General features: G+C 35.5%; 1 protein-coding gene across 1 annotated transcript; it reads right to left on the reverse strand.

The window, feature by feature from the left end:
• Window positions 1–3,435: 3,435 nt before the first annotated feature.
• LOC113066528 (p53-induced death domain-containing protein 1-like) lies at window positions 3,436–24,369 on the reverse strand. Its single transcript, XM_026238408.1, has 16 exons — window positions 24,205–24,369; window positions 18,272–18,915; window positions 16,304–16,717; window positions 15,274–15,432; window positions 15,077–15,128; window positions 13,957–14,158; window positions 13,608–13,757; window positions 13,338–13,511; window positions 12,593–12,740; window positions 11,366–11,501; window positions 11,142–11,292; window positions 10,894–11,017; window positions 10,693–10,808; window positions 10,513–10,620; window positions 6,265–6,443; window positions 3,436–4,607 (listed from the first exon to the last, which is right to left on the reverse strand). Exons 2-16 carry the CDS (start codon window positions 18,759–18,761, stop codon window positions 4,373–4,375), a joined length of 2,838 nt encoding a protein of 945 aa, XP_026094193.1. The 5' UTR covers window positions 18,762–18,915; window positions 24,205–24,369; the 3' UTR covers window positions 3,436–4,372.
• Window positions 24,370–25,391: the final 1,022 nt, after the last annotated feature.

The following is a 25,391-nucleotide window of genomic DNA, read 5'->3' on the forward strand; positions in this document are numbered from 1 at the left end:
CTCCGAAGCGCGTTTCGCGAATCATTTGAGATCGGGGCTTCGGAGCGAGTTCACAAAACATTTGATTCAGATCGGGACTCCGAATCGCGTTTCGCGAATCATTTGAGATCGGGGCTTCGGAGCGAGTTTGCAAAACATTTGATTCAGACTGGGACAAGCGCGTTTCGTGAATCATTTGATCGGGGCTTCGGAGCGAGTGCACAAAACATTTGATTCAGATCGCGACTCCGAAGCGCGTTTCGCGAATCATTTGAGATCGGGGCTTCGGAGCGAGTTCACAAAACATTTGATTCAGATCGGGACTCCGAATCGCGTTTCGCGAATCATTTGAGATCGGGGCTTCGGAGCGAGTTTGCAAAACATTTGATTCAGACTGGGACAAGCGCGTTTCGTGAATCATTTGATCGGGGCTTCGGAGCGAGTGCACAAAACATTTGATTCAGATCGCGACTCCGAAGCGCGTTTCGCGAATCATTTGATCTGGGTTTCGGAGTTTGCAAAACATTTGATTCAGATCGGGACTCCGAGCGTTTCGCGAATCATTTGATCCAGATCGCGACTCCGAATCGCATTTCGCGAATCATTTGAGATCAGGCCTTTCCAGCGGATTTGCAAAAAATTTTATTCTATCGTATACTTGTCTAGATCAACTTTTAATAAAGAGAAAAGAGGTTTAGAGACAGATTTTTGTTAATAGACTGTTAGTATTCCCACAGTCCATAGCATCAGTAACTGTATAATTTAGTAAGGGAAAATTAAAACAAAATAGGATGAGTTTCAAATTATTAGTATTATTATTTATTTTATTTTTTTTGTAGCAATGGTCATCTTAACCGCTTTGCAGTGTTCAGGGTATTTCAGGACCCCAAATTAAATTCTAATTCTAATACTGCATCATACAAGTGTTTAGTTGAGTTGAATATTTCGATATTCATTTAAGGAAACGAAGCCATAATTTGATAAGTTTACATTTACATTTATTCATTTAGCAGACGTCCAAATGAGGATAAAAAAAACAACACAACAAAAATAGCAACAAAAAGTTTATAAGCGAGAATAAACAAGATACATGCAAAATGAAGGCAGATATTGTCTGATATGTTAAGAAATAATATAAAATAAAAATGCTAAATCATTTTGTCAAAATATTTGACTCAATAAGTGCAAATGATTCAAGCTGTTCGTGACTGTGAGTGTAACAGCAGCAGCAGAGATTATTAACCGTAAATGAAAACATTTAAAACTCTGATTCCTCGATTTAAAAATATAAACAAAAATGTAGCAAAACATTAGATTCAGATGATATGTAGAACTCTCTGTGATTATCAGTGTCAGACTGTGTGTGTTGTTTTGTCCGGGACTCGTGGGACAGGCGTACTACTCTGACTGTGACATCATCATCCTGGGGAGGGACTTTGAGAGGATTCAGATCATCCCAGGAGCCAAACACGGGAACATCCAGGTGGACACACACACACACACACACACACACACACACACACGGTTCTGGCGTCCAAACAACATCAAGGTCTTTATAAACTGTTACAGCACTTACTCAAGAGTGACACATGGCATAGCTTTTAGCCTCATCATGGTTTTAGGAATTAGTTTATTAATTTTTTTAGCCTTTATGTTTATGTCAGTTTGAATAATTTGAGCATTTCAACTTTGTCCAGGGTTTATTTTTTTACTCTTTTCTTTTACCTGTCACCGTTCGACTCGGACACAAACACGAGAGATTTTAATTTGATGAAGGTCATGGTGTTCTTCTTCACCGCAGAGAATGATGCTCTTCCTCTTGTTTTCCAGATCAAAATATCTGAACATCCTTAAATCGAGAAACATTTACTGAAATATAAATGAGTTCATGTTTAAAACAAGAACAAATATCTGTCAGCGGCTAAGAAAAACAATAGTTTTCACCTTTGGCAGATTTTTTCCCCCCGTTTTAAGAATTAACCAATAAAAATAAAAAAAATAAATATCTTGAGTAGATAATAAAAATTCATATCTGAGGTAATTATGCATCTCCTGCAAATGTCTTGGTTTCATGATGTTCATATATGTATGTATATGTATGTATATGACTGTATGTAATGAGAAAATAAATTACTTAATGCAACATCCATTATTTCTTTGCTGGGTTTAAAAGTTTTTTTTATGAATGATTATGCCATTTTTTATTATAAACATCAGTGCAGTATTAGCATTTGTATCAACATTATTAGAAATGTCTGAATGAATCAGAAACAAACGATTAAATGATTAAATGCAGAGATTTTCTTCCTTAGTATTTCTGTCTTGTTTTCTGGTATCAAATAAATTAATGCTTTCAAACGATTAATGGCTTTAGAATATGAGCTGGTCATTCTGTCGATTCATTCAGGGCTGCTCTGGGTTTAGTACAAACACAACACTAGTCTAGGGAGGTATAGTCTTGTCTCTGAGAACAGCTTTCCTCAGCTTTCCTTAAGGCTGTCCTTGTCCTGTTTGCAAATGACTAAAAGGCAAGAAAAAAGAATACATAGAATAAGTTCACAGTTTTATGAAAAGCAATGAAATCCTTATAATCAAGTGATGATCAACTTAATCGGTAACACTTTTGAAAAACGGTCCATTAGTTAATATTAGTCAAGTACTTTAGTTAAAATGATCTAAGGGAGAACAATCCTTCTACAGCATTTATTAATCTTAGTTGATGTTAATTTCAACATTTACTAATGCATTATTTTAATCAAAAGTTGTGCTAACAATTTAAAACTGTATTTTCATTAACTAACGTGAACAAAGACGAATAAATACAGTAATAAATGTATTGTTCATTGTTTGTTCATGTTCGTTAATGAATTAACTAACATTAACTAAATGACTAGTATTCTGAAGTGTTACCACTTCATCTTTGTAAATAAGTAACGGTGGTGAAATTAAAGAGAGAAGATTTAGCTCCATCATTAATCTAGACAGTCAAATGGCTCACTCTGTATATTGTGCTCATAACACCATTTAGTTTATTATATAAACGGCAATATAAGTTAAAACGTAATAAAAATTCATTAAAAACTTTAAATTCTTATGAAGTCTCAGCTTTCACTGCTAACTACGTTAGCGATACCGCTAGCTATTTATTATTAATAGTCTGACACTGGCTGTCAACATAATGTTAAAAATGACCAAAAACATCGAGAAGGAACAGCTGAGTCTTACCTGTGAAAGATAACACCCCGAGATCTGTTTTTATTATCGTGTGACGGTTTGTAGATGTCCAATCTGTCGATGAGTCTGGTATGTTTTCTTCTGTCCTGATGTGAGAGTTATGAGAGTTGCCCGTTCCAATATGGCGGCGATGTTGACGTACGGTCGAGCGGCCAATGAGGCGTCTAGGTATTTTTTCTTTTTTTATTTTATTTTAATTTTTTTTATTGCTTAATTTACATAATAAGACAGGGAACCATCTAGGTAATTATATGTCTACGATTTGGATTGTTCAGATGTCCATAATGCTGTGCGGGGATGACGTCACGGGACCCGTCAAAAACCGTGTCCTGATCATATTGCACTTCAAAACAAATTAGATTTTCATTTTGTACAAATATAAGATTTAGACTATTTTTATGTCCCTTGGGATTTTTGCATTGTATTTATTGTTGTATTTGCATTGCATTATTTCTTTCATAATTTCATGACAAATAAGCACCTTTTACTCCCAACTTCTCTCTTACATACAGAGACACAGCATTCTCACGACCATGAAAATTATACATGGGAGTGTGTGTGTGTGCGCGTATATATATTTTAAACTATATGAGCTGTAAAACTTTCTTATGGAGAACACGGTTTTATTTTTATTATTAAATTGCACAATTGCACTGCTTTATTATTATAATTTTTTTAAGTACACCTGTATTGTTTTATAAGCCCTTTTATCAATAATTTCATTCAATAATTAAATATAATTAAGTTATATATTATTAAATATTATCTATCTATCTTTATATATACACACACACACACACACACCAAAAATATGTAATACGATCCTTTTGAGAGGCTGCTTGTGTTCACCATTTACATTAAATATACAAAACATTTAGATTTTTTCTTGGTTAAAACACTAAAAAACACGTAACAAATACTCATGGCTCATTTGGCTCAGTATAAATGTGCAGCATTGTGTCTCACTACAAATAAAACACATCTGCTGTGAGTTTGAGAGGCATGTAATGAAGACATCAGACAGACTGCTGCTCTGAGACCCAGAGAGATGAGACTCTGTGCTGTATGTCCATGTGTGTCACTGGATTGGTCTGCAGTGCTGCTGGTAGGAGTTTATATGTCATGATGTTGTCATCTCAATGGTGTGTGTGAGTGTGTGTCAGCTGGACTGAGGGTCTGCAGAGTTCACTGGTGTCTCCAGTCCGACTCTCTTCAGCGATTCTTCATACTTTCTCTTCCCTAGAGTCACTATGTCCTTTACTTCCTCTGCCAAGTCCCGCCTTCCACTGTCCTCCAGTGCTTTCATCAGCCGTTCGACCGCCCCTGGCCCCGCCCCCTGCTGCCCTCTCGCCCAATGAAAGAGCATCGCCATCACCTGGGTCCCAAAGTTATCCCTGACAAAACAAACGCAAGGAGATGCCAGTTTATTTCTTTTTTTACTATTACTACTAATGCCACTATTACTGTTACTAAACTGGTCTGTCTCCCGTTACTGTACATTTTTGTCATAATTAAAGTATTTTATAGAAATATACTGAACAAAAGAAAAAATAATTAAATCAATAGTAGTTGGATAACAAAATTACTAAATATCTAATGCAATGTTGCAATAAATAAATAATTTAATTAAACATGAGTCTAACAAATTTTCATAACAAAAAAAAGGATTCTTATAAGGGTCATTATCGTTAAATAAAACTAAAATCATAAAAAAATAAACATTTCATTACTTGAAATAAAATAAACAATAATAGAAACTAAAATTTAATTTAATACAAATCTTCAACTAATTTTCAGATAGTTGTAACTAATTTTTTTTGTAACTAATTTTCAGAAATATTTCTCATTTTGATGTAGTCAAATCAAATAACTAAAACATTTAATAAATGTATTAAACATATAGTACACAAGTGTATGTATGTTTGTGTGTGTATATATATATATATCTATATATATAAACAAACACAACAAAATTATTAAAATGTTAGTTAAAATGAAAAAGTATTAAATATAATAAAAACACCTAATTTCAAATATTATAACAATAATAGTATCTCAAAACTACTAAAATAAATAATCTGAAAGAATGAGAATTGGGGATAAAATGTATTAAATAAATAAATTAGTAAGGCATAACATTATTAATGTAAAATAATTTTAAAAAATGGCATAAATATGCTTTGAAATTAAAAATTATCAGAAATGTCCTTGAAATAAATACATGCATTTTTTGACTGACATGCTTTGTATTTTATATAATTGCAACATTTTAGGACTTTTTTAGTTCTTCATAATTTATTCAGCTATATTGCTCCTTAATAGAACACATTTATTGAAGTGTAACTTGAACTAAGAGACACTGGGGTTTCAGACGAACAGACTCCAGAACAGGACGTGGAGGGCTTGACAAACTGAGCGTGCATGATGTGTGTGAGTGTGTACCGTCTCCTGCAGTGTCCCAGACGGCTGAGCCATCAACACAAAACACTCAGATTCCCCTCATAAAACCACTGCTGTCTTCATTTCTTCCCTCATCACTCACTGACACACTGCCTCTCTCTCTATATAAGCATTTCCCAAAAATTAGAAGCCATTTTATATCATCTGTGATGTAAAATCTGATCTTAAATGGATAGTTGCTGGTCCCCATTTGAGTTCCATAGTATATAGAAAATAATACTGTGCAAGTCAGTGAGGAGCAGCAACTGAATGTGAACTGTCCCTTTAAGATGTTTGTTTCTGTTATTAAAAGCTCTTGAGGTCACACTGATCTGGCTTGAAAATAAATCCTAACATTCAATGAGTCAGTATTCAGAAATAGGGAATGTTACGAGATGCGATAAATGTGAATACTGTAACAACCTATTCTGGTGGAAAAAAATGTGTAATGCAGTTTATGTCTAATCTGCCACATCATTGCATGCCACATGAATTGTGAATTGCTGTATAATCTGTACTAAATCAGTCCTGTGGTTAAAGTAGACTGAATGTGCTGTAGGGCTCTCAGTCCTGATTAACAGCGCCATCTGCTGGCTGTGACCTGATGCCCACCTGTGCTGGTTTCGGATGCGTTCCAGCTGCTCGTAGCTGATGCCCAGGTTGATGCCGATGTTCTGCCACTCTTGGTTGATGCGTAAGGAGATGGACAGCAGGTTGGTCTCTGTCAGGTAGCCGCTCTCTGGGTCGCCCAGGTTCAGCTCGCCGGAGATGCTCCCATCACAGTCTGCATTCTGTGTGTGCATAAGATACAACAATACTTATTCATCCGGCACAGGTTACATTATAGACTGAAATGCTGCACAAACTTAAATAAATATGTGATTTCGAGTTGAAATATTGTGCATGGGCTGTGTTCTGAACACTAGTGTCTACATAGGCAGCATCCTAACCTATTAAGTAGCAGATTTGAAGTAGTATAGTCAGTTATAACAGACACAATTTGCACACGTGAAACCTGACAATACTGAAACATTAGCAGGCTGCTAATAAGCACTTTAATTTGTGCATTTTTATTGGAAATATTATCTATGAATACTTACATATACTGAATGAATACTTAATAGAGTATATGCGTATATAATAATACAAATATACTTTGTAATACTTTTATAATATTTTTAAATATGCATTTATATTATCGCATAATATGAATTATTGCATATAAAATATCATTTAATTATAAATAATGACACATGCACACAATATTTTGTGTATATATATATATATATATATATATATATATATATATATATATATATATATATATATATATATATATATATATATATACACACACACGCAGTACAGACTAAAAGTTTGGAAACATTACTATTTTTAATATTTTTGAAAGAAGTTTCTTCTGCTCATCAAGGCTGCATTTATTTGATCAAAAATACAGAAAAAAATGTAATATTGTGATATATTATTACAACTTAAAATAATTGTTTTTAAATGTATTATACTTTAAATGATCATTTATTTCTGTGATGCAAAGCTGAATTTTTAGGATCATTATCACACGATCCTTTAGAAATCATTCTAATATAATGATTCATTATCAAAGATGAAACAGTTCTTATGCTTAATATTTTTTCAGAACGTGATACTTTTTTAGGATACTTTGATGAATAAAAAGTAAAAAAGAAGCTATGTTTTTAAAATATTAATATTTTGTAATAATAATAATATACACTACTGGTCAGTAATTTGGGGTCAGTAATTTTTTTTTCTTTCTTCTTTTTAAATAAAATCAATACTTTTATTCAGCAAGGATGTGTTAAATTTATAAAAAGTGATAGTTAAGAAAATATATTATATATATATTTTTTTTTTAATAAATGCAGTTCTTTTTAACCTTTTATTGATCAAATATATCAGACAGCAGAACTGTTTCCAACACTCATAATAAATCAGAATATTAGAATGATTTCTAAATGATCGTGTGATCGACTGAAGTCACATGTGACACTGAAGGCTGGAGTAATGATGCTGAAAATTCAGCTGTGCATCACAGGAATAAATTATTTTTTTAAAGTATATTCAAATACAGGGTATCTTCACATTTTTTAACAGCAAATTTAATGACTTTTAAGACCTTTTTAAGTCCTCTAAAGGGAAAATTTAAGACTTTATCTAAACAAAAATACAGGAAAATGTTCAGTCCGACAACACAGATTGATGTGGCGAAGCATTAGTGTGGCACAACTCACCACAGCCACGCTCAAGACAGGTCAAAGGGTCACAAAAACTTTTATACCAAGTGCTGATTGACCTTACAACCCTGACATGGTTGACTATGTTTAAACTATCAGCCTTTAAGGTACTTCAGGTAATTTCTAAATTCTGGCCCCTCATAGCAGTTTGAAAAAGACATGGAAGACAGCCCCAGGACATTACAAAAGCCCATTTCATCATACTTGATCTAAATTATGGTTAAATGTTGCTGCCTAATAGCCTTGAGCTGGGTTTGGGGGTTCTCCCCCAAGAAAATGTTGTTCAGGGTCTGATTAGTGTTTTCTATGTCATTTCAGACACAGATAAATGCAAGCACATTCAATAATCTATGCATAGACCTAATGAATGACAGACAATTGTAGGAAAGATCAGGATCAGAAATTTATTGCATGTTCCAGTTGTAGGAGATCCATGACTTTCCAATTTACTGTGGGTCCATCCATTGACACAGAAAGCATGTTCCTTAAATTAAGTTCCTTGGTGCCCTCCTGAAATTATAAAAAAATAAAATCAAAACAAAGTCCACCTCAAGAATGATAACATTTTCATTCATGTTCACTCAGATTAGATGGTTTGTCTAAAGTAGTGATTCTCAAACTGTGGTCTGGGGACCACTGGACGTATGCCAGATTACCAAAGAGGTCTGTGAGCAAAAGTCATCAACCAAAATGACTGACATGGACTGTGACGCCGTTGAACATTTCCAATTCACTTCTCATGACTTGTTTTCTAATCATGCACATTATTAGCAGGTGAAGTTAGCCATGGTTTCAGAAGACTAAAATGGCCTGCATTTGTACATGCATTAGGGATGCTCATTAAGCCAAATATGTCAAGTTTTTTTTTTCTTTTTTTTTATTGGCTAAGTGGTCCTTGATTTGAAAGAAAAAAATGTTTGAGAAACAAGTTAAGCCATAATAGTGAATGCTCACGAATTGGGCCTATGTGATAGGGTTCAGTGTCAATGTTGTTAACCTCAAATTGAGAAGCACAAAACAGATATTTGGAGTCTAATTATGAACTGGGCTACATTATTTAATTCAATTAAATTTTACTTTTCACATAAAAAAATATGCAAGAAGCATAATGCATATTGAATGCTTTATACAATAAAGTTATTTACAGCACTGCCTTCCATCCATAATGCAGTAGTCCTATGCCTAGATGTCACCCACCCACAACATTTTTTTAACTGATTGGATGGGACAATATATCGATGCATTTTGAATCGAGAAATTATTCTGGATCGATTCCAATTTTTCTGAATGCATTGCGATTCTCTCTCGAATCGATTCTTAGTTTAGTTTTTAACAGCAGATGCCACTGCGTGCTTTAGATGCCTTACACACACCACTTGAACCTACTATAAAATAATAATTAATAAAGTTCGAAAAGGTTGAAGCGAAGTACAAGGGTGTTTGCAGTGGGGCGTTTACATTAATCTTGCGTCATAAAAGCAATATATCAATTACATTCTCAGACTCAGCAGAACGCACGAGTTCTGCAAAAACTAAGCTCATAATAAATTTGCAACGCATTCGAAAAACAAATTAAATCAATCCAAGAATTGGGACGCATCGATATTTTTGTCCCAAATATTCATTAGGAAACAAAAACACATTTTAACATATTCAAATCATTTTAAATGTTACTTTTAGAGTCTTACCTTAAAGTGCTCCAGCAAGTCTTCTGCCATTGAGGTGCTCAAAAACTGAGAACCAAGATAGCGAGACCTGACAATCATGGTCTTGTCCACAGCTTTATCGTCTTTGCCCATGCTTGCGATTTCGCAAAATGCCGTGGTGGCGAACCATCAGCGCTACGCGTTCATCAATCTCTTACTCGTATGTGACATATGGTATGATGCAGGTTGCACCCACGTAGTGCTGCCCCCAAATGTTGTGCTGGTCAAATTGCGGTTGAAAAAATAAATAAAAATGACGAGTCGGACATGAAATTTAAGACCCCACATGAAATTTAAGACATTCATATGGAAAATTCCAGGATTCAAGACATTTTCAGACCTTAAAAATCGAAAATTGTATTTAAGACATTTCAAGACTTTTTAAGGACCCGCGGGGACCCTGAAATAGAAAACTATTATTTTAAATTGTAATAATATTTCACAATATTACTGTTTTTTCTGTATTTTTGATCAAATAAATGTAGGCTTGACGAGCAGAAGAAACCTCTTTCAAAAACATTTAAAATAGTAATGTTTCCAAACTTTTGGTCTGTACTGTGTATATACTGAAACACACAAAAATATATACACGTCACTCCATTTTATATAGTAATATAATAATAATAATATATGAAACTACAAATAGATTTATAGATGTATTTATATAATTCTTAATATATTATTAAATATAATTTTAAATATAATATTAATGTAAATATTTAAGCATACATTTGCACTAGGCATTGCATCCTATAATACTTAGTAAATATATTTTTAAATAAATATTTTTTCTGAGCATTACATTTCAGACTCAAGTCTTACGAGCGATATCTTATAATAAACAATACAGCATTGTGGTGACAGAGGAATGATTTTCTCACAGGAATCCGGAGAGGAAGCGTCGCCATCCACTGGTCGTCATGACCTTTTCTCTTCCTCGCCACTTCCTCTGGAAGATCGCCGGGCACTTCACCGCGGTAAAATGACACCTAGAAGGACGCACATGTTATTACATCACTTCTGGGCTGATTCAACAGCTGTGACCCCGTGTCCCGTCTCACCTGTCCTCTCACGGTGCCCTGCCGTGGCTGGGTCGGGCACACGTGCACCTCTTTAATGTTCTTCAGGTGAGAGTAAAAGGTGAAGGAGAGTCTGCCATCTTTACAGTCCGGACGGTCTGAGAGAAACACATTCCACCAAACACACTCCAGCTATTACTGTGATTTATAGCAGTCTGTTTTATGCTTTGTGTGTGTGTCCACCTGCGCTGATATCAATGCCTCTCTCGAAACCAGCAAAAAACTGCTCTCCCTCCAGCAGGACGCACAACTCCGACGGCTGAGGACCTTCATACTGCTCCGACAGAGACGCCAACCTGCTCTCCGCCTAAAAATACAGACGGGAAGAAGTCCTCCGTCAATATACAGAGCTTATACCAGTGAATAAGTGCATAGGTTGACTTCCACCTGGAATATGAATGTTACATCAACACACACACACTCACACTCACCTTGTCTGATGGCAAACACTGCAGCAGAACCTGCTCTGGGTCGTTTTTTTTCTGTAGCGCCAGGAATCGAATCCGAAACTGTTTCAAACGATGATACATCTTCCTGACGATACCACTAACACACCTGTGAGTGGTGTACCACAACCAGTACCTGAACACACACACACACACACATATAACAGACTGATGGGTTCACGCTTGTGTGTGTGTTTACAGACGCTCACCATGAGAAGTGTGTGATGGAGAAGACGGCGTAGATGTGCGTGACGTAAAGCGACACTTGAGCGGTGATGTCAGTCCAGGTGTGGGTCGTGGGGTCGCCGTGCATCAGGTGCAAACGGGACATGTCCACCATGTGTCCTGAACACACACAGACAGGAATCGGAGGTACACTCATATTACTACTCATACTATACCATACCAATCCTTCTAGATTTGCAGTAAGTGAACTGTGCACATTTTCACACCAGGTAATACTGTATCCCATGACTTGAGCTTCTGTTTTCAGAGAATAAATTATGACAAACGTTATCAACTGCATTTTTTTAAATTGCACACCATGTGCTGAATTAAACATGTGATGTAGTGAGGTCATGTGACAAGATTGGCATTTTTACACACAAACCGGTTTCAAAATTATATATAAAAAGTAGTTTCCCATACTACTTTAAAAAAGTGTTTGGTTTAAAAAAAAATGCCAGTATAAAGTATATGCATAAAGTGCGATATGCAATAGTTTTTTTTTCAAAATAAAAGTTTGAGGATTTAAAATGGTAAAAGCTTGAGGTATTTAAAATTTTAAAATGAAGAGTATTATAAAAGTATTTTGTATTTTTGTAATGTATAATTACAATATTGTTATACATATACACACATATATATATATATATATATATATATATATATAAATACAAACACATTCCTTCAAAATTGTAATTAACAGTAATATATATGGTACTTGACTTTATTTTTATATTTAGAGTTGAATCATAATAATTATTATTACTATCATCGTCATTATTGTTATTATTATTGTCATTTAGTTTAATTCTTAAATCCGTAGTGTGAATATAGTGTGAACTGAGACACTTTTACATTTAAAAAGAGGTTTAAGCACAGCTACATATTCAAAATAAAAATATTAAATATTTTATCTATTAACTTTGACTTCATGTGACCATTAACCAACATCAGAAAGCATGCAAATGTGCTGTAAAATGATTGAAAAAAAACTTAAAATCTTAGGGTAATTTAAATAAATGTGTTTATCTAAGATCTGACAAAAAAAAAAGAATCCCTGCATTACATAAAATCAAAGTATGTGGCATTTATTCTAAAATAGAGAAAAAGTTAGTTTTATGTGACAAGTTATCTAACAAGTTTAAGATCAGCTTGGTTTAACAATAAAACCGTTTCCTAGGAAGAAGTGAAGAGTTAATGCGATGCAATACCAGTCACTCCAGGAGGAAGAGGAATCTGCACTGTGATTGGCTGAAGGAAATGCATGCTGGGAGTTTGAGAGAGGCACAGCAGTGGACTGGCACTCGCATGAGGGTCTCCAGTCAGGTCCTGTACCTCAGACAGAACCACCTGCAGGACCTGAGGACAAAATAAAATTAATTAATTAAGATAAAATAAAATATTAATAAAAATGTATAAATATAGGGAAATAAAATAAGCATTAATTAAAGCTAAAATATTATAAATAATATTATATAAGCATATTTTATTTCAGCTAAGTGACATTTCTTAATTTTATTTAGTTTGAAGTACTAACATGAACTAAAATTGAATAAAAACTATTAAAAAAAAACATAAAATAATAAAAATGGCAAAAACAAATTTACTTCCATTAAAATAAAATTTACTTTACTAAAAAATACAAATGAAAACAGAAAATATTAAAATAAAATCTAATTCAAAGTATTAATATTAATATTATAATAGTATATCCGTGGTACTGCGATAAGAAAGATTCATAGACCAACTGTACATTTTAACATTTTGAAGATGCATTTACTAAATACCTTACAAAATAAATTATAACCTTTATTTTATTTAATTCATAACCTTTGCCGTCTCATTGCTTTTTTGGCCACAGTGTAAAAATAATAATCACACTGCATGGAAAAATTTAAAACAGCACGATGATCATGTTTTAATGACACAAACTGTTTAGTTTATATATGCACAGACCTGCATTGTGACTGTACGTGTCTCTGCTGTGCACTCTGGAGGGAAAGTAATTTTGATCCCCGGGTCGAATTGAGACACAAGCAGCGCCCCCTCTGGAGACACAGCGCAACTGTCCAGGAACGGACGAGAGACGGCCACAAACCAGGAGAACTGAGACACACTGCAGCAGGCCAACTGCAAACACAGATGATAATACATATATATGTGTGTGCATTAATGCCCTCAGGATGGTTTACAGGGTTTGGACTGAGAGGGATCTGATTGGCTCACCCGTGCTGGGCGTCCTCCAGGCCTGCAGCTGTGTTTCTCACTTCCCCTTCTGGTCAGGGTTGGTAGTGTTGACCAAGACTGACCATCAAACCTGCGAACCGCGACATCACCTTTCCGTGTTTTGTGATATGGAATACACACCTCTACTGGCTAAAAAACAGTGACACAGAGAAATATTATTGTATCTTTTATTTAAAATATATATTTATTTTATTATTTGTACATTATAAAAATTCTTCTTTCACTCTATAAGCTACTTTTGCCCCACTTAAAAAAATGTACTTTATTAATATTCATATATTTAATTATAATCATTAAATTTATTATTAGGAAAAACGATAACAACAACCTCCTCAAATGTGGCTCCGTGTGGGCGGAGCTCCAGCTGTCGACTCAAAAGGACGTCGTGCTCCTCTAGCCACACCCACTTTCTGTCTGGTCTCCTCTCTGCCCACTGGAGCTGTGTGACTGTGTTTACGCATCTCCGTGGAAACAAGAGCTCCGCCCCTCCAGGAAGGAACACGTGACAACCAGCAGATGATACTTGAAAACTGATGGGCAGAGAAGAGTTAATCTGCGTCCCAAATGACGCACTATACACTATGCACTCATGCACTACATACTCATACACTACGCACTCATACACTACGCACTCATACACTATGCACTCATCTCTTCGTAAGATTCATGTATTTTGTACATTGTCCCTGACAAATAAACTGAAACTGAAACTCATACACTATGCACTCATACACTGTACTTATGCACTATGTACTCAAAGACATAGACTATGTACTTTCTCAGTCATAATTGGAGTCTGATAGCCACTCCCCCTTCGTTACGTAATTAAAGCTGCGACAGTGGAATGCATGCAAGTGTCTAAAATTCCACACTTATGAATGCACTTGTGAATGCACTACTTGCACTATTTATACTAAAAAACGTCATAAAATAGTGCATAAGTATGTGATTTGGGACGCACCTTTACATTTGGAACTAGCATTAGAGATGTTAACTGCATTATAATTAAAAAATATATATTTTTTTATTAATTCTGCATACAATTTTTTTAGTAATAGTAGTAAGTTCGTTTTTTTAAATAATATTTTTCTTGCGCAAAGATGCATTCAAATTGAAAAAATAAATAAAAAAATCCAGAAAAAAAAACAATGGTTTCCAAAAAAAATATGAACATGCACAACAGTTTGATGATAATAATAATAAATATTTCTTGAGCAGCAAATCAGCATATTATCATGATTTCTGAAGATCATGTGACACTGAAGACTGGAGTAATGATGCTGAAAATACAGCTGCACATCACAAAAATAAATTATATTTTAAAATATATTAAAATAGAAAACAGTTATTTTAAAATGTAATAATATTTCACAATATTAGTGTTTTTAAAACATCTTTCAAGAACATTAAAACCGCCCCCAAAAATTATAATGTAGGGCTCACTTCACCTGTTTTGACCAAATCCGAGGTGCAACTCTGGGATCTCTGATTCTTCCAGAACTATAAAGCACAAACACCGTCATTGGGATAAAACAGGCTTAGCTTGCTCAGATTTCATCCATCATTATGCATTAAAAGTCTTGTATTTGTTTGATGGAAAAGTCATTCTAATAATGCAATGTAAACTAGAGTAAAGCAGCAGCACCTGGGGTGATGTGGGCGATCGGTGGGGGTGTCAGCGGTCGTCCCAGCGGGTTGTTCCTCATGTCGAGTTTGTCGAGCAGCGGGAGGGAGCGCAAACATTCAGGAACAGTCCTCAGATCATTACTCTGGATTACTAGCTGCCTCAAAGAGCGGAGAGACCCTGACAGAGAGAGTAGACACCAGACAGTTAAACTCACAGAAGACTTTCCTTCCAAAAGCTGAAATCTCATTTGGAAATACTTGTTTCTACTGTAGTTTGCAAAGTATAAAACTAGTCTTTGACTCAAAGATGGCATTATTTAAGGCTTTCCAGGACAGATTTGCGTCTTGTGTTTATTTTGCTATAGTTTGGGGATAAAATTGTCTAACTAAATCTGCCAAAACCTCGCTTTGCAGACATCTAGGAACATTCTCATTAAAAAAAATTTTTTTTTATACTTTACATAAAATAAACAACTTTAATATATTTTGTTTAATTAATTTTGTTTTATTCTAAGTACCTAAAAACCTTGAATGTATCTATTTGTATATAAATTCTATTTATCATATCTGTTTATCCCTTATCTACCTATAAATATAAAATTAATTATTAATCAAATATGTTTTCTAAAGGTTTTTTTTTACCATACTCGACATGCAAATATCCTTAGATGCGATTAAATATTAAATACTATTAAAATGATTATCAAATGTTTATTTACCTATTTTTTTAAGAGCATTTGTACCATTCTTCTCTTAAAAAAAGCCTTAGATGTTAACATGGCATAAAACAACTAGGTAAACAAATTATTAGTCTGTATTATTTTGTTTTTCTTGTATTATTTAAAACAATTAAAGCCTATCTCATGTCCTCATTTAACGAGACAGACAGTAGTAAAGCCTAACATTTAGATTTTTTTTTTTTTTTTTTTTTTGTGGAAACTGTCAAAATGCAGGGCATTGTTTAGGGGTAAAATACAGTCTGTCCACTATAAAATATATTACATATATGGAAAGTCCTCATAAAACATTTGTGTGTGTGTGTTCTTCACCCAGAGTCTCCGGCAGCGCTCTGAGCCTGTTGTTTGACAGCTCCAGTTTTTGTAAGTCTTGTAGTTGGCCGAGTTCATCTGGAAGTCTCTCCAGCTGGTTGAAGGACACGTCCAGCTCCTCCAGCCTGCAGAGGAGGCCCAGACCCCGGGGCAGATCCACCAGCCTGTTCCCCAGCACACTGACCCGCCGCAGGGACACCAGCGCTCCCAGACCCTCCGGGAGACCCAGCAGACGATTATGACACAGCAGCAGCTCCGAGAGACGAGAGAGAGACAGGAGACAGGGAGGAAGAGAGGAGAGACGGTTGAAGGAGAGATCCAGGTGAACGAGGAGAGACAGAGAGCAGACAGAGTCAGGGAGAGAGGAGAGGAGGCCGGGGAGAGGGTCACCCTGAGGGTCATAGAAACGATGTCCTTCAGACAGAGACGTGTACAGAGAGAGAATATAAACACATGAAACACGTTAGACAGAACATAAACATAAAAAAAACACACAAAGAAGGATGGATGGATGGATGAATGGATGGATGATAGACAGATGGATGGAAGGATGGATGGATGATGGGTAGATGATGGATGGAAGGATAGATGGAAGGAAGGATGGATGGATGGATGGACGGATGATGGACAGACGATGGATGGATGGATGGATGATGGGTAGATGATGGATGGAAGGATGGATGGATGGACGGATGATGGACAGACGATGGATGGATGGATGCATGGACGGATGATGGACAGAAGATGGATGGATGGATGATGGGTAGATGATGGATGGATGGATGGATGATGGGTAGATGATGGATGGAAGGATGGATGGAGGGAGGGACGGATGATGGACAGACGATGGATGGATGGTGGATGGATAGATGAATGGATGGATGATAGACAGATAGATAGATAGATGATGGATGGATGGATGGATGATAGACAGATAGATAGATGATGGATGGATGGATGATAGACAGATAGATAGATTATGGATGGATGGATGATGAATGGATGGATGATAGACAGATAGATAGATGATGGATGGATGGATGGATGGATGGATGGATGAATGGATGGATGATAGACAGATAGATAGATGATGGATGGATGGATGGATGGATGGATGGATGGATGGGCAAATGATGGATAGATGATGGACGGATGGATGATAGATAGATAGATAGATAGATAGATAGATAGATAGATAGATAGATAGATGGATGGATGGATGGATGGATGATAGACAGATAGATAGATGATGGATGGATGGATGGATGGATGATGCATGGATGAATGAATGAATGGATGGACGGATGATGCATGGACGGATGATAGGGGGATGGATGGATGATGGACAGAAGATGGATGGATGGATGATGGGTAGATGATAGATAGATAGATAGATAGATAGATAGATAGATAGATGATGAATGGATGGATGATAGACAGATAGATAGATGATGGATGGATGGATAATGCATGGATGGATGAATGGATGGGCAAATGATGGATAGATGATGGATGGAAGGATGGATGGATGGATGGATGGATGATAGATAGATAGATAGATAGATAGATAGATAGATGGATGGATGGATGGATGGATGGATGATAGACAGATAGATAGATGATGGATGGATGGATGATAGACAGATAGATAGATGATGGATGGATGGATGATGCATGGATGAATGAATGAATGGATGGACGGATGATGCATGGACGGATGATGGGGGATGGACGGATGATAGATAGATGATGGATGGATGGAAGGATGGATGGATGGATGGATAGATATATAGATAGATAGATGGATGGATGGTTGGAGAATGGATGGATAGATGGTGGATGGATGGATGATGGATGGATGGACAGACAGACAGACAGATAGATAGATAGATAGATAGATAGATAGATAGATAGATAGATAGATAGATAGATAGATAGATAGATAGGTGTGTGTGTGTGTGTGTGTACCTCTGATAGTCAGAGAGCGCAGGTGTGTGAGTCGGGGCAGGACACTCAGTGCTCTCTCTAGCGCCCCCTCATCCTCGGATCCCAGTCTGAGGTACTGCAGGCCTCTCATCCGCTCCTGAGCACACTCCCAGAACACAGGGAGAACCCCTCCACCGCTCCGATACACGTCCAGAACCAGCCGGCCCTCTGCCAGCACCCCATCCAGCTCCACAGACGGAGGAAGAGGAGGAGAGAGACAGAGCAGAGAGGAAGAAGAGGACGAAAAGATGGACGGAGCCCAGTTATCCGTATGGTCAGAGGAAAGAGAGAATCCTAAAGGTGGACTTTCTTCCAACTGTGAGTTCCCAAAGAAGCCTGGTAACACTTCTGTCTCCATCATCGCTCCTCTTTCAGCTTGAAAACCATCGATATCTCCTCCTTCTTCTCTTTCTCCAAGATTTGTGGCCAGCCACACTTTCTCCTCTGCCTGTTCATCCTCTTCTCTCTCCATCTATTCTTTTTTTTCTTTTCTTCAGCCCCTCCTACAAACATATAGTGAGAAGAATGAAGGAGCGATGAATCTGGCACCTCTGTCTCCATCTTTCCATCACCGCGGTGGGGTCACATCTCTAGACTGGCCAGCCATGTTCAGACAAGCCCCTGCACTAGAGAGACAAAACATCAGTCGGAGAGAAAGAAAGGTGTTAATTGGAAAGACTCAGAATCAATAAAATCATAACAATGAACTGCACAGAGAAAAAAACTCAAGATCAGCACCTGAGCATCACCACTACTGAAAAATTATAAATAAACAGGTTTCATCAATGCATAGTTACCTTTTATATATATATAGGGTTAGGGGAACATAAATTATAGTATAAATTATAATTAATTATTAAAATAAATATTAAATAATAATTACACACACATATATACATATTATATATATATATATATATATATATAAATAATTAATTCAATATTTTTTTATTTACATTTTATCTGTTTTATCTACATTCCATCTACATAAACAGTGTGTATATGTACACTCTCAGAAAAAAAAGTACAAAACGGTACCTTTAAGGAACAAAAGCTTGTCACTGGGGTGGTACCCTCAAAGGTACATTATTGTACCTTGAGTCAGAGGAGCAAATTTGTACCTTACTTTTTTGTACCTTCTAAGGGCCAATACTGTACCTTTGAGGATCAATAATGTACCTTAGACAAAGGTACAATAAAGTACCTCTGGAAAAAGGTACAATTTTGTCCCATTAAGGTACCACCCCAGTGACAAAGCCATTTTGTACCTTTAGGTGGCAAAAAAGTTCCTTTTTATTCCCTAAGGAGTGAAAGAAAATGAAGGCAAACAACAACTAACTGCATTTTAAGACATTTATTTTAGTCCTTAAATGGAAAACAGTTTAATTCACAGATTCAATAATAATTCATCTCACAACCATACAATGTTACAACCAAAAATAAAATGTAACAATGTTCAGGATGTCATGTCTGATATAAAAACATAAAAAATAATTAATTATTTTTTTAAGAAGCATTTCACTGACAAACTGACAACTTACTGCCACTCCAAAAACAAAATGAACAGCGATATCAGAGAATAAATACAATGGAACCATTTATATTTTCCTTCTTTCAATTTCATGAACATCACTAATAAGAACAGCAATATAGTACAGAAAAACATGAGTTTTTTATCAAAGACCAAGCAAAACACTTTAGCACACCACACCAAAGTAAAGAGAGTAACATAACGGATAAACTAAATGACACTTGATGTGTTCTGGATTAAAAAACACAACCCTCTACAGCCCTCCCAACACAGCTTAACATAAATGCCCCATACTAACAAACAGTTTATCATCGACACAGTATGTATCTGCTGTAGCCTTCTCTGAATGTACCGGGACAGGCTCGAGGGTTAGTGTCACATTTTCTTTCCACTGCTGAACAAATCGGTTGAATTTGGCTTGCTTCTTAAACGACCCCTCAAAGAGGCATGAAATCATCCTCTCAGTCAATCCATTGTCCACTGCTTCTCCATCAACATCATTATCTAGACAAAAGAGAAAAGAAAAACAGCAATGTTAACCACCACTTTGGTAACAACATACAACAATTTAAAAAGGCAGACTGTAACGTTAGTGTAAGTCAATGGGGAAAAAGTTCGAGTCTAAAAGTTCGATATGCGCGTTAAGCGCGAATGGTGCTTTTTGTGCATTTAAGCGTTTGAGGCGAATTCGCGTCTGCCGCCCGAGTTGAAAAATTTGAACTTGGGCGTCAATTCGCGCCGCGTTAACCAATCAGGAGCCTGCTAGGAGTCACTCATTCAACATGGAGAAACAACTGATGCTGTCAGTGAGCAGTCAACCAGAGCTTCATGACAAAAGTTCATATTTCAGGAATAAAAAGGACCTAACGATATATATATATATATTAGGGGTGTAACGGTTCACAAAATTCACGGTTCGGTTCGGTACGATTCACTGATGTCACGGTTCGGTTCGGTACGTTTTAGATACAGCAAAAAGAACAAATTGGCAACAAAGTATGTTTTTTGTTTTTTTTTACATTGAACAATGATCTATTCTTTACCCATCTTCTATGGTGTTTTCTTAGCAGCATACTGTATAAAACAAAAACAGCTCCTTATTAAAAAAAATTGAAAATGTTATATTGTTGTAGTAGTTATGAACAAATACAAAGATGTAACTTTTCATATGGAACTCTATAACTCTTTATATTGAGTGTGTTTTTACTCAATTGGTTCTCTATAGGGCTTATGTTTTTTGGAACAAAGCAGGAATTACGGTCTGGCTGAAATGGGCTCGTGAAGGAATATAGTAACGGGGCTAAATTACATTAAGAATGTTCTTAAAACATGCGTTTTCCACTATAGGCGCTCGCTCACTCAGCACACGCTGAAGGCTCGTTGCAAAATGACTAAAGGGTCTTTCACACAGGACGCGATACGCGCGGCGCTGGATCCTGGGCTCAGCGTTGCCCTTCAGATACAACGCGATTTGCGCTGCACTATGCCAAGAGCAAAGTAGGTGGAGTTTTCAAAACTGCCCGTGCATACGTTCTATTTATAACAGTTCTTCTATAACGTGCAGGCCTGTTAATTGAATCGTACTGCTCAGGAAATTCCGATACAGTACAGTACTAGTCCATTTTGATTACCGTGCTTGTTTGGATGCCCCGATCGATTGGTAAAGTGCACCCAAACACCAGACCTGTTGGTTATTGGAGGATCTTCTATTTGTGGTCTGTTAAACGCATTTTGCAACGAGCCTTCAGCGCGTACTGAGTGAGCGAACGCCTGACCTGAGTAGCCTAACATAAACATATAAGCTGGTGTTTTTTTTTTCTTGTTCGGGGGTGTCAGGGGCGTTGCCTGTTACGTTGTTTGGGTTATTGGGCTACCTTGTTGAACGCATATCATTATATTTCAAATTTTTTTCTTTATTTTCCAAATATAATTAATTAGTCCAACGAACCGTTCGGTACATAATGCGTACCGCGTACCGAACCGAAAGCCTCGTACCGAACGGTTCAATACGAATACGCGTATCGTTACACCCCTAATATATATATATATATATATATATATATATATATATATATATATATATATATATATATATATATATATATATACATATTAATAGATTAATTGAATAAAGGACAAAGATAAGAAACGTTTCGCTTTACCCCAAACGAATTACATTTTATCTTGAACCACTAGAGACATCAGAGCCAGCGGCAAATGTCAGAAGGTCTATCCGAGCTGAGGCTGCTCTTGGCGGATACATGATGATGGAGCTCCCGCTGATCATGTGGAGCTCATGTTTCCGAGATCGGCGAAACACATTTTTTAAATAGACGCTGTCTTTATAAATAAACCGCATATTTAAAGACTAAATCATACTTTCAAACAGTCACTGGCTATCGATAGTCACATTCCGCCCAAATGGCTTTGCTTTAGCTTTAAAATATTCCAGAAAAAGAGACTGTTGGGCGGCAAAAAGTTTTTTTTTTTTTTTTTTATGTTCTCCTCTGACGCAGTCCAGCTAGCTCACATAAGTCAGAACAAAAGATTTTTCGGCGGCAAAAACGCTTCTCATCCAACTCTGACGCAGTAGTTTTACAGCTAAGCTATAATGATGTGGAAAAAACGTTTTTGCCGCCCATTAGTCTTTTGTTCTGAAATATTTTAATATTTCACGTTAACGTTAACTTTTCGGCTGCAGAGTTGGATGAGAAGCGTTTTTGCCGCCGAGAAGTTAACGTTAGCTCGATGGTGAACTGTAGCCAAGATAGTACTGCTACTTATAATAATAATATTTATTTATGCTATTATTATATAATAATATTTTAACTAACGTTAACTAGTTAACGTTAATAATGGCAATCGTCAACGTGAGTCTAGCTAGCTAATGTTGACAGAGTATGAACTTGGCTAGCACTAACATTAACAGTAAAAGTTAACTTCCAACTTTGAATTAACACCACAAACACTGATTAAAAATTCAAATACTTTACCTTTGAATTTACTTTTCTCCTCTTCAGTGACCTCTATCCCCAAAGTAAATAACTCCGTGATTAAATCTTCCGTTGATAAATGTCGAAGGGCCATCCTCCCACCTTTGATCGACACTGACAGAGACTGACAGTTGGATCACTGTCGATTCACTCATGTATCCTTCCGCGCTGCAATATTTATGCTTCCGCCGAGTCAAACTCTGGTTAGCCTGTAGCTAGATCCTTTCAATAGAACACAACTTAAAGCGTTAACAATTATTTGTCTGTTTTATTCTAATATAAATAGGGTAAATGGTTTGAAAATCAAATTCTTCAATACTGTTTGTGAATATAAATGATTACATAATCCTCATTAACATGATTAAAAATGATTCAAAGGGACATTTCCCAAAAAAAAAAAAAAAAAAACATTCTGATTTATTTTGCCAATATCTCAAAACTTCACAGTTAATTTAGTTTGACATTATTGAGTTTGATAGTATAGGTTAACTTGTGTTTCTATATTGAGAGATGACATTTTCAGCATCCACTAATTCCTGCCATTTTATATTTAAACATTAAGGTACAAATATGTAAGGGACAAATATGTACCTTACACCTCGAAAAGCTCACAATGTACAATGGAAGGTGCATAATTGTACCTTAAAGGTGCACAATTGTACCTTAAAGATACATTTTTGTACTTTTAAGGGTACATATGCAAAGTTTGTACCTTAGGGAACAAAAATGGACCTGTATTGTACCTCTTTTTCTAACAGTGTATATGTAAGTGAGTTGTGTGTACATTGACTAAATATACTAACTATTAATAATTATAAAAAAAATTATGCTTCTATATTTTTTAAGTATATATATTTTTTTATAATTAAAATAGTATAATTAATGAAATGTATTTATATATCTAGATATATAATATCTAAAAAATATCTGTAAATATCAGCAAATTGCTGCTGTTTAAATGTTATTTACATAAACAGTGTGTATATGTACGTGAGTTGTGTTTACATGTTTACATGCTTAAATTATAGCGTATTATTGCACATTTAATTTCAGTGTGTACATTATTACTCACAGCCATTTTACTCATAGACTTTATAAGCTAACTTTATCATTTAATGACAGAGGTGGGTAATACCAAAATATTGCATTTAGCAACAATAACTGCATGCATTATCTAACTGTTTTAAAGCTAACTATATTTACCATGGTAAATAACTGTAAAGGCATCATTCTCATTTATTCCATTGTGGCTAAAACTAAATCACAGCTCAATTCAAGTGTGTAACAACATTTACTAGTGCTGGAAAAGACTCCACTCAACTTTTATACAGAATAATAAGTTATATATGATCTTAACCAGTACACAAACTGACTGAATGATAAACACTTACACTGCTGCTCATTCCTGATACACGTGACGGCGTCTGTAGCGTTTAAGACTTCTATAAAACGATTTCTATAAAACTAACACGTAAAGAACCAAACTGTCTTCTTTATTTGATGTGTTAAATATAATAAGTTTACTTCCGTGTTCACGCACATGTCTCGTGTTGACATTCACCGCGGTACTTTGAGCAAAAGGCGGGAGGAGATTTCTTAAAGACACAGTAACACTTTACTTTTAAGAACACTTAAAAAGCATGTTAATATAATATAATGTGACCACCCTACGTATAGTTTGGGTCACAAATTAAATTTTGATTTTTACACATTACTTTCAATTTACATGTATGTATATATATACGTTTTATTTTAATTACTTAAATATATGATGAGTTTGCGTAGTTCAGCTGCATTTTCTAAACTGGGTGACAGTTGAGAGAGTAGAGTTACCATGACGACTGCAGCGCATCCTCAGACAACAAAGAGGAACGGAAACAACTAATTCTTGTCTCTCTCTCTCTCATTTAATGTCAAGGTTAGTTAAATTAATTAATTGTCATACCAAATTGTAATTTACATGTTTTAATGTTCAAACAATTTTTTTTTATTTTATTAATAATTTTAAGACACTTACAGTATGTCATAGAAAAGTTTACTCAAGTATCACTTACCTGAAATACTTAATTGAGTTGTTTTCTTAAGATACTTACCTGAATTTAGGCCAGCTGTAAGAATTAGGGCATTTCTGTACATTCGGTTAAGGTTTCTATCATTTATAATTTATCATTAATATTATATTTATCATTGTAACAATTATATAACGTAACATAACGTAACGTAACGTTACATAGCATAACATAACAAAACATAACATAACAACATAATATAATCTAATATAAAAGAAAGCATAAGCAGCACATAAAATGTATCATATTTTATTGCTTGTTTCATTTATATTTTATTCTTTTAACTTAGACACCAGGACAGGTTATAATATATATATATATATGTGTGTGTGTGTGTGTGTGTGTGTGTGTGTGTGTGTGTGTGTGTGTGTGTGTGTGTGTGTGTGAGAAAAGGTATGAATAGGCAAAAACAATTATTTTATTTTCATTATTTCTATTTATTTCATTCACAAATCAAGTTTTGGGGTTTTTAGCCTTTGTAAAAAAGTCTCAAGTTAGTTATGAAAGAC

This window comes from Carassius auratus, chromosome 50 (assembly GCF_003368295.1).
Source record: "Carassius auratus strain Wakin chromosome 50, ASM336829v1, whole genome shotgun sequence".
In the NCBI taxonomy this organism is placed as follows: domain Eukaryota; kingdom Metazoa; phylum Chordata; class Actinopteri; order Cypriniformes; family Cyprinidae; genus Carassius; species Carassius auratus.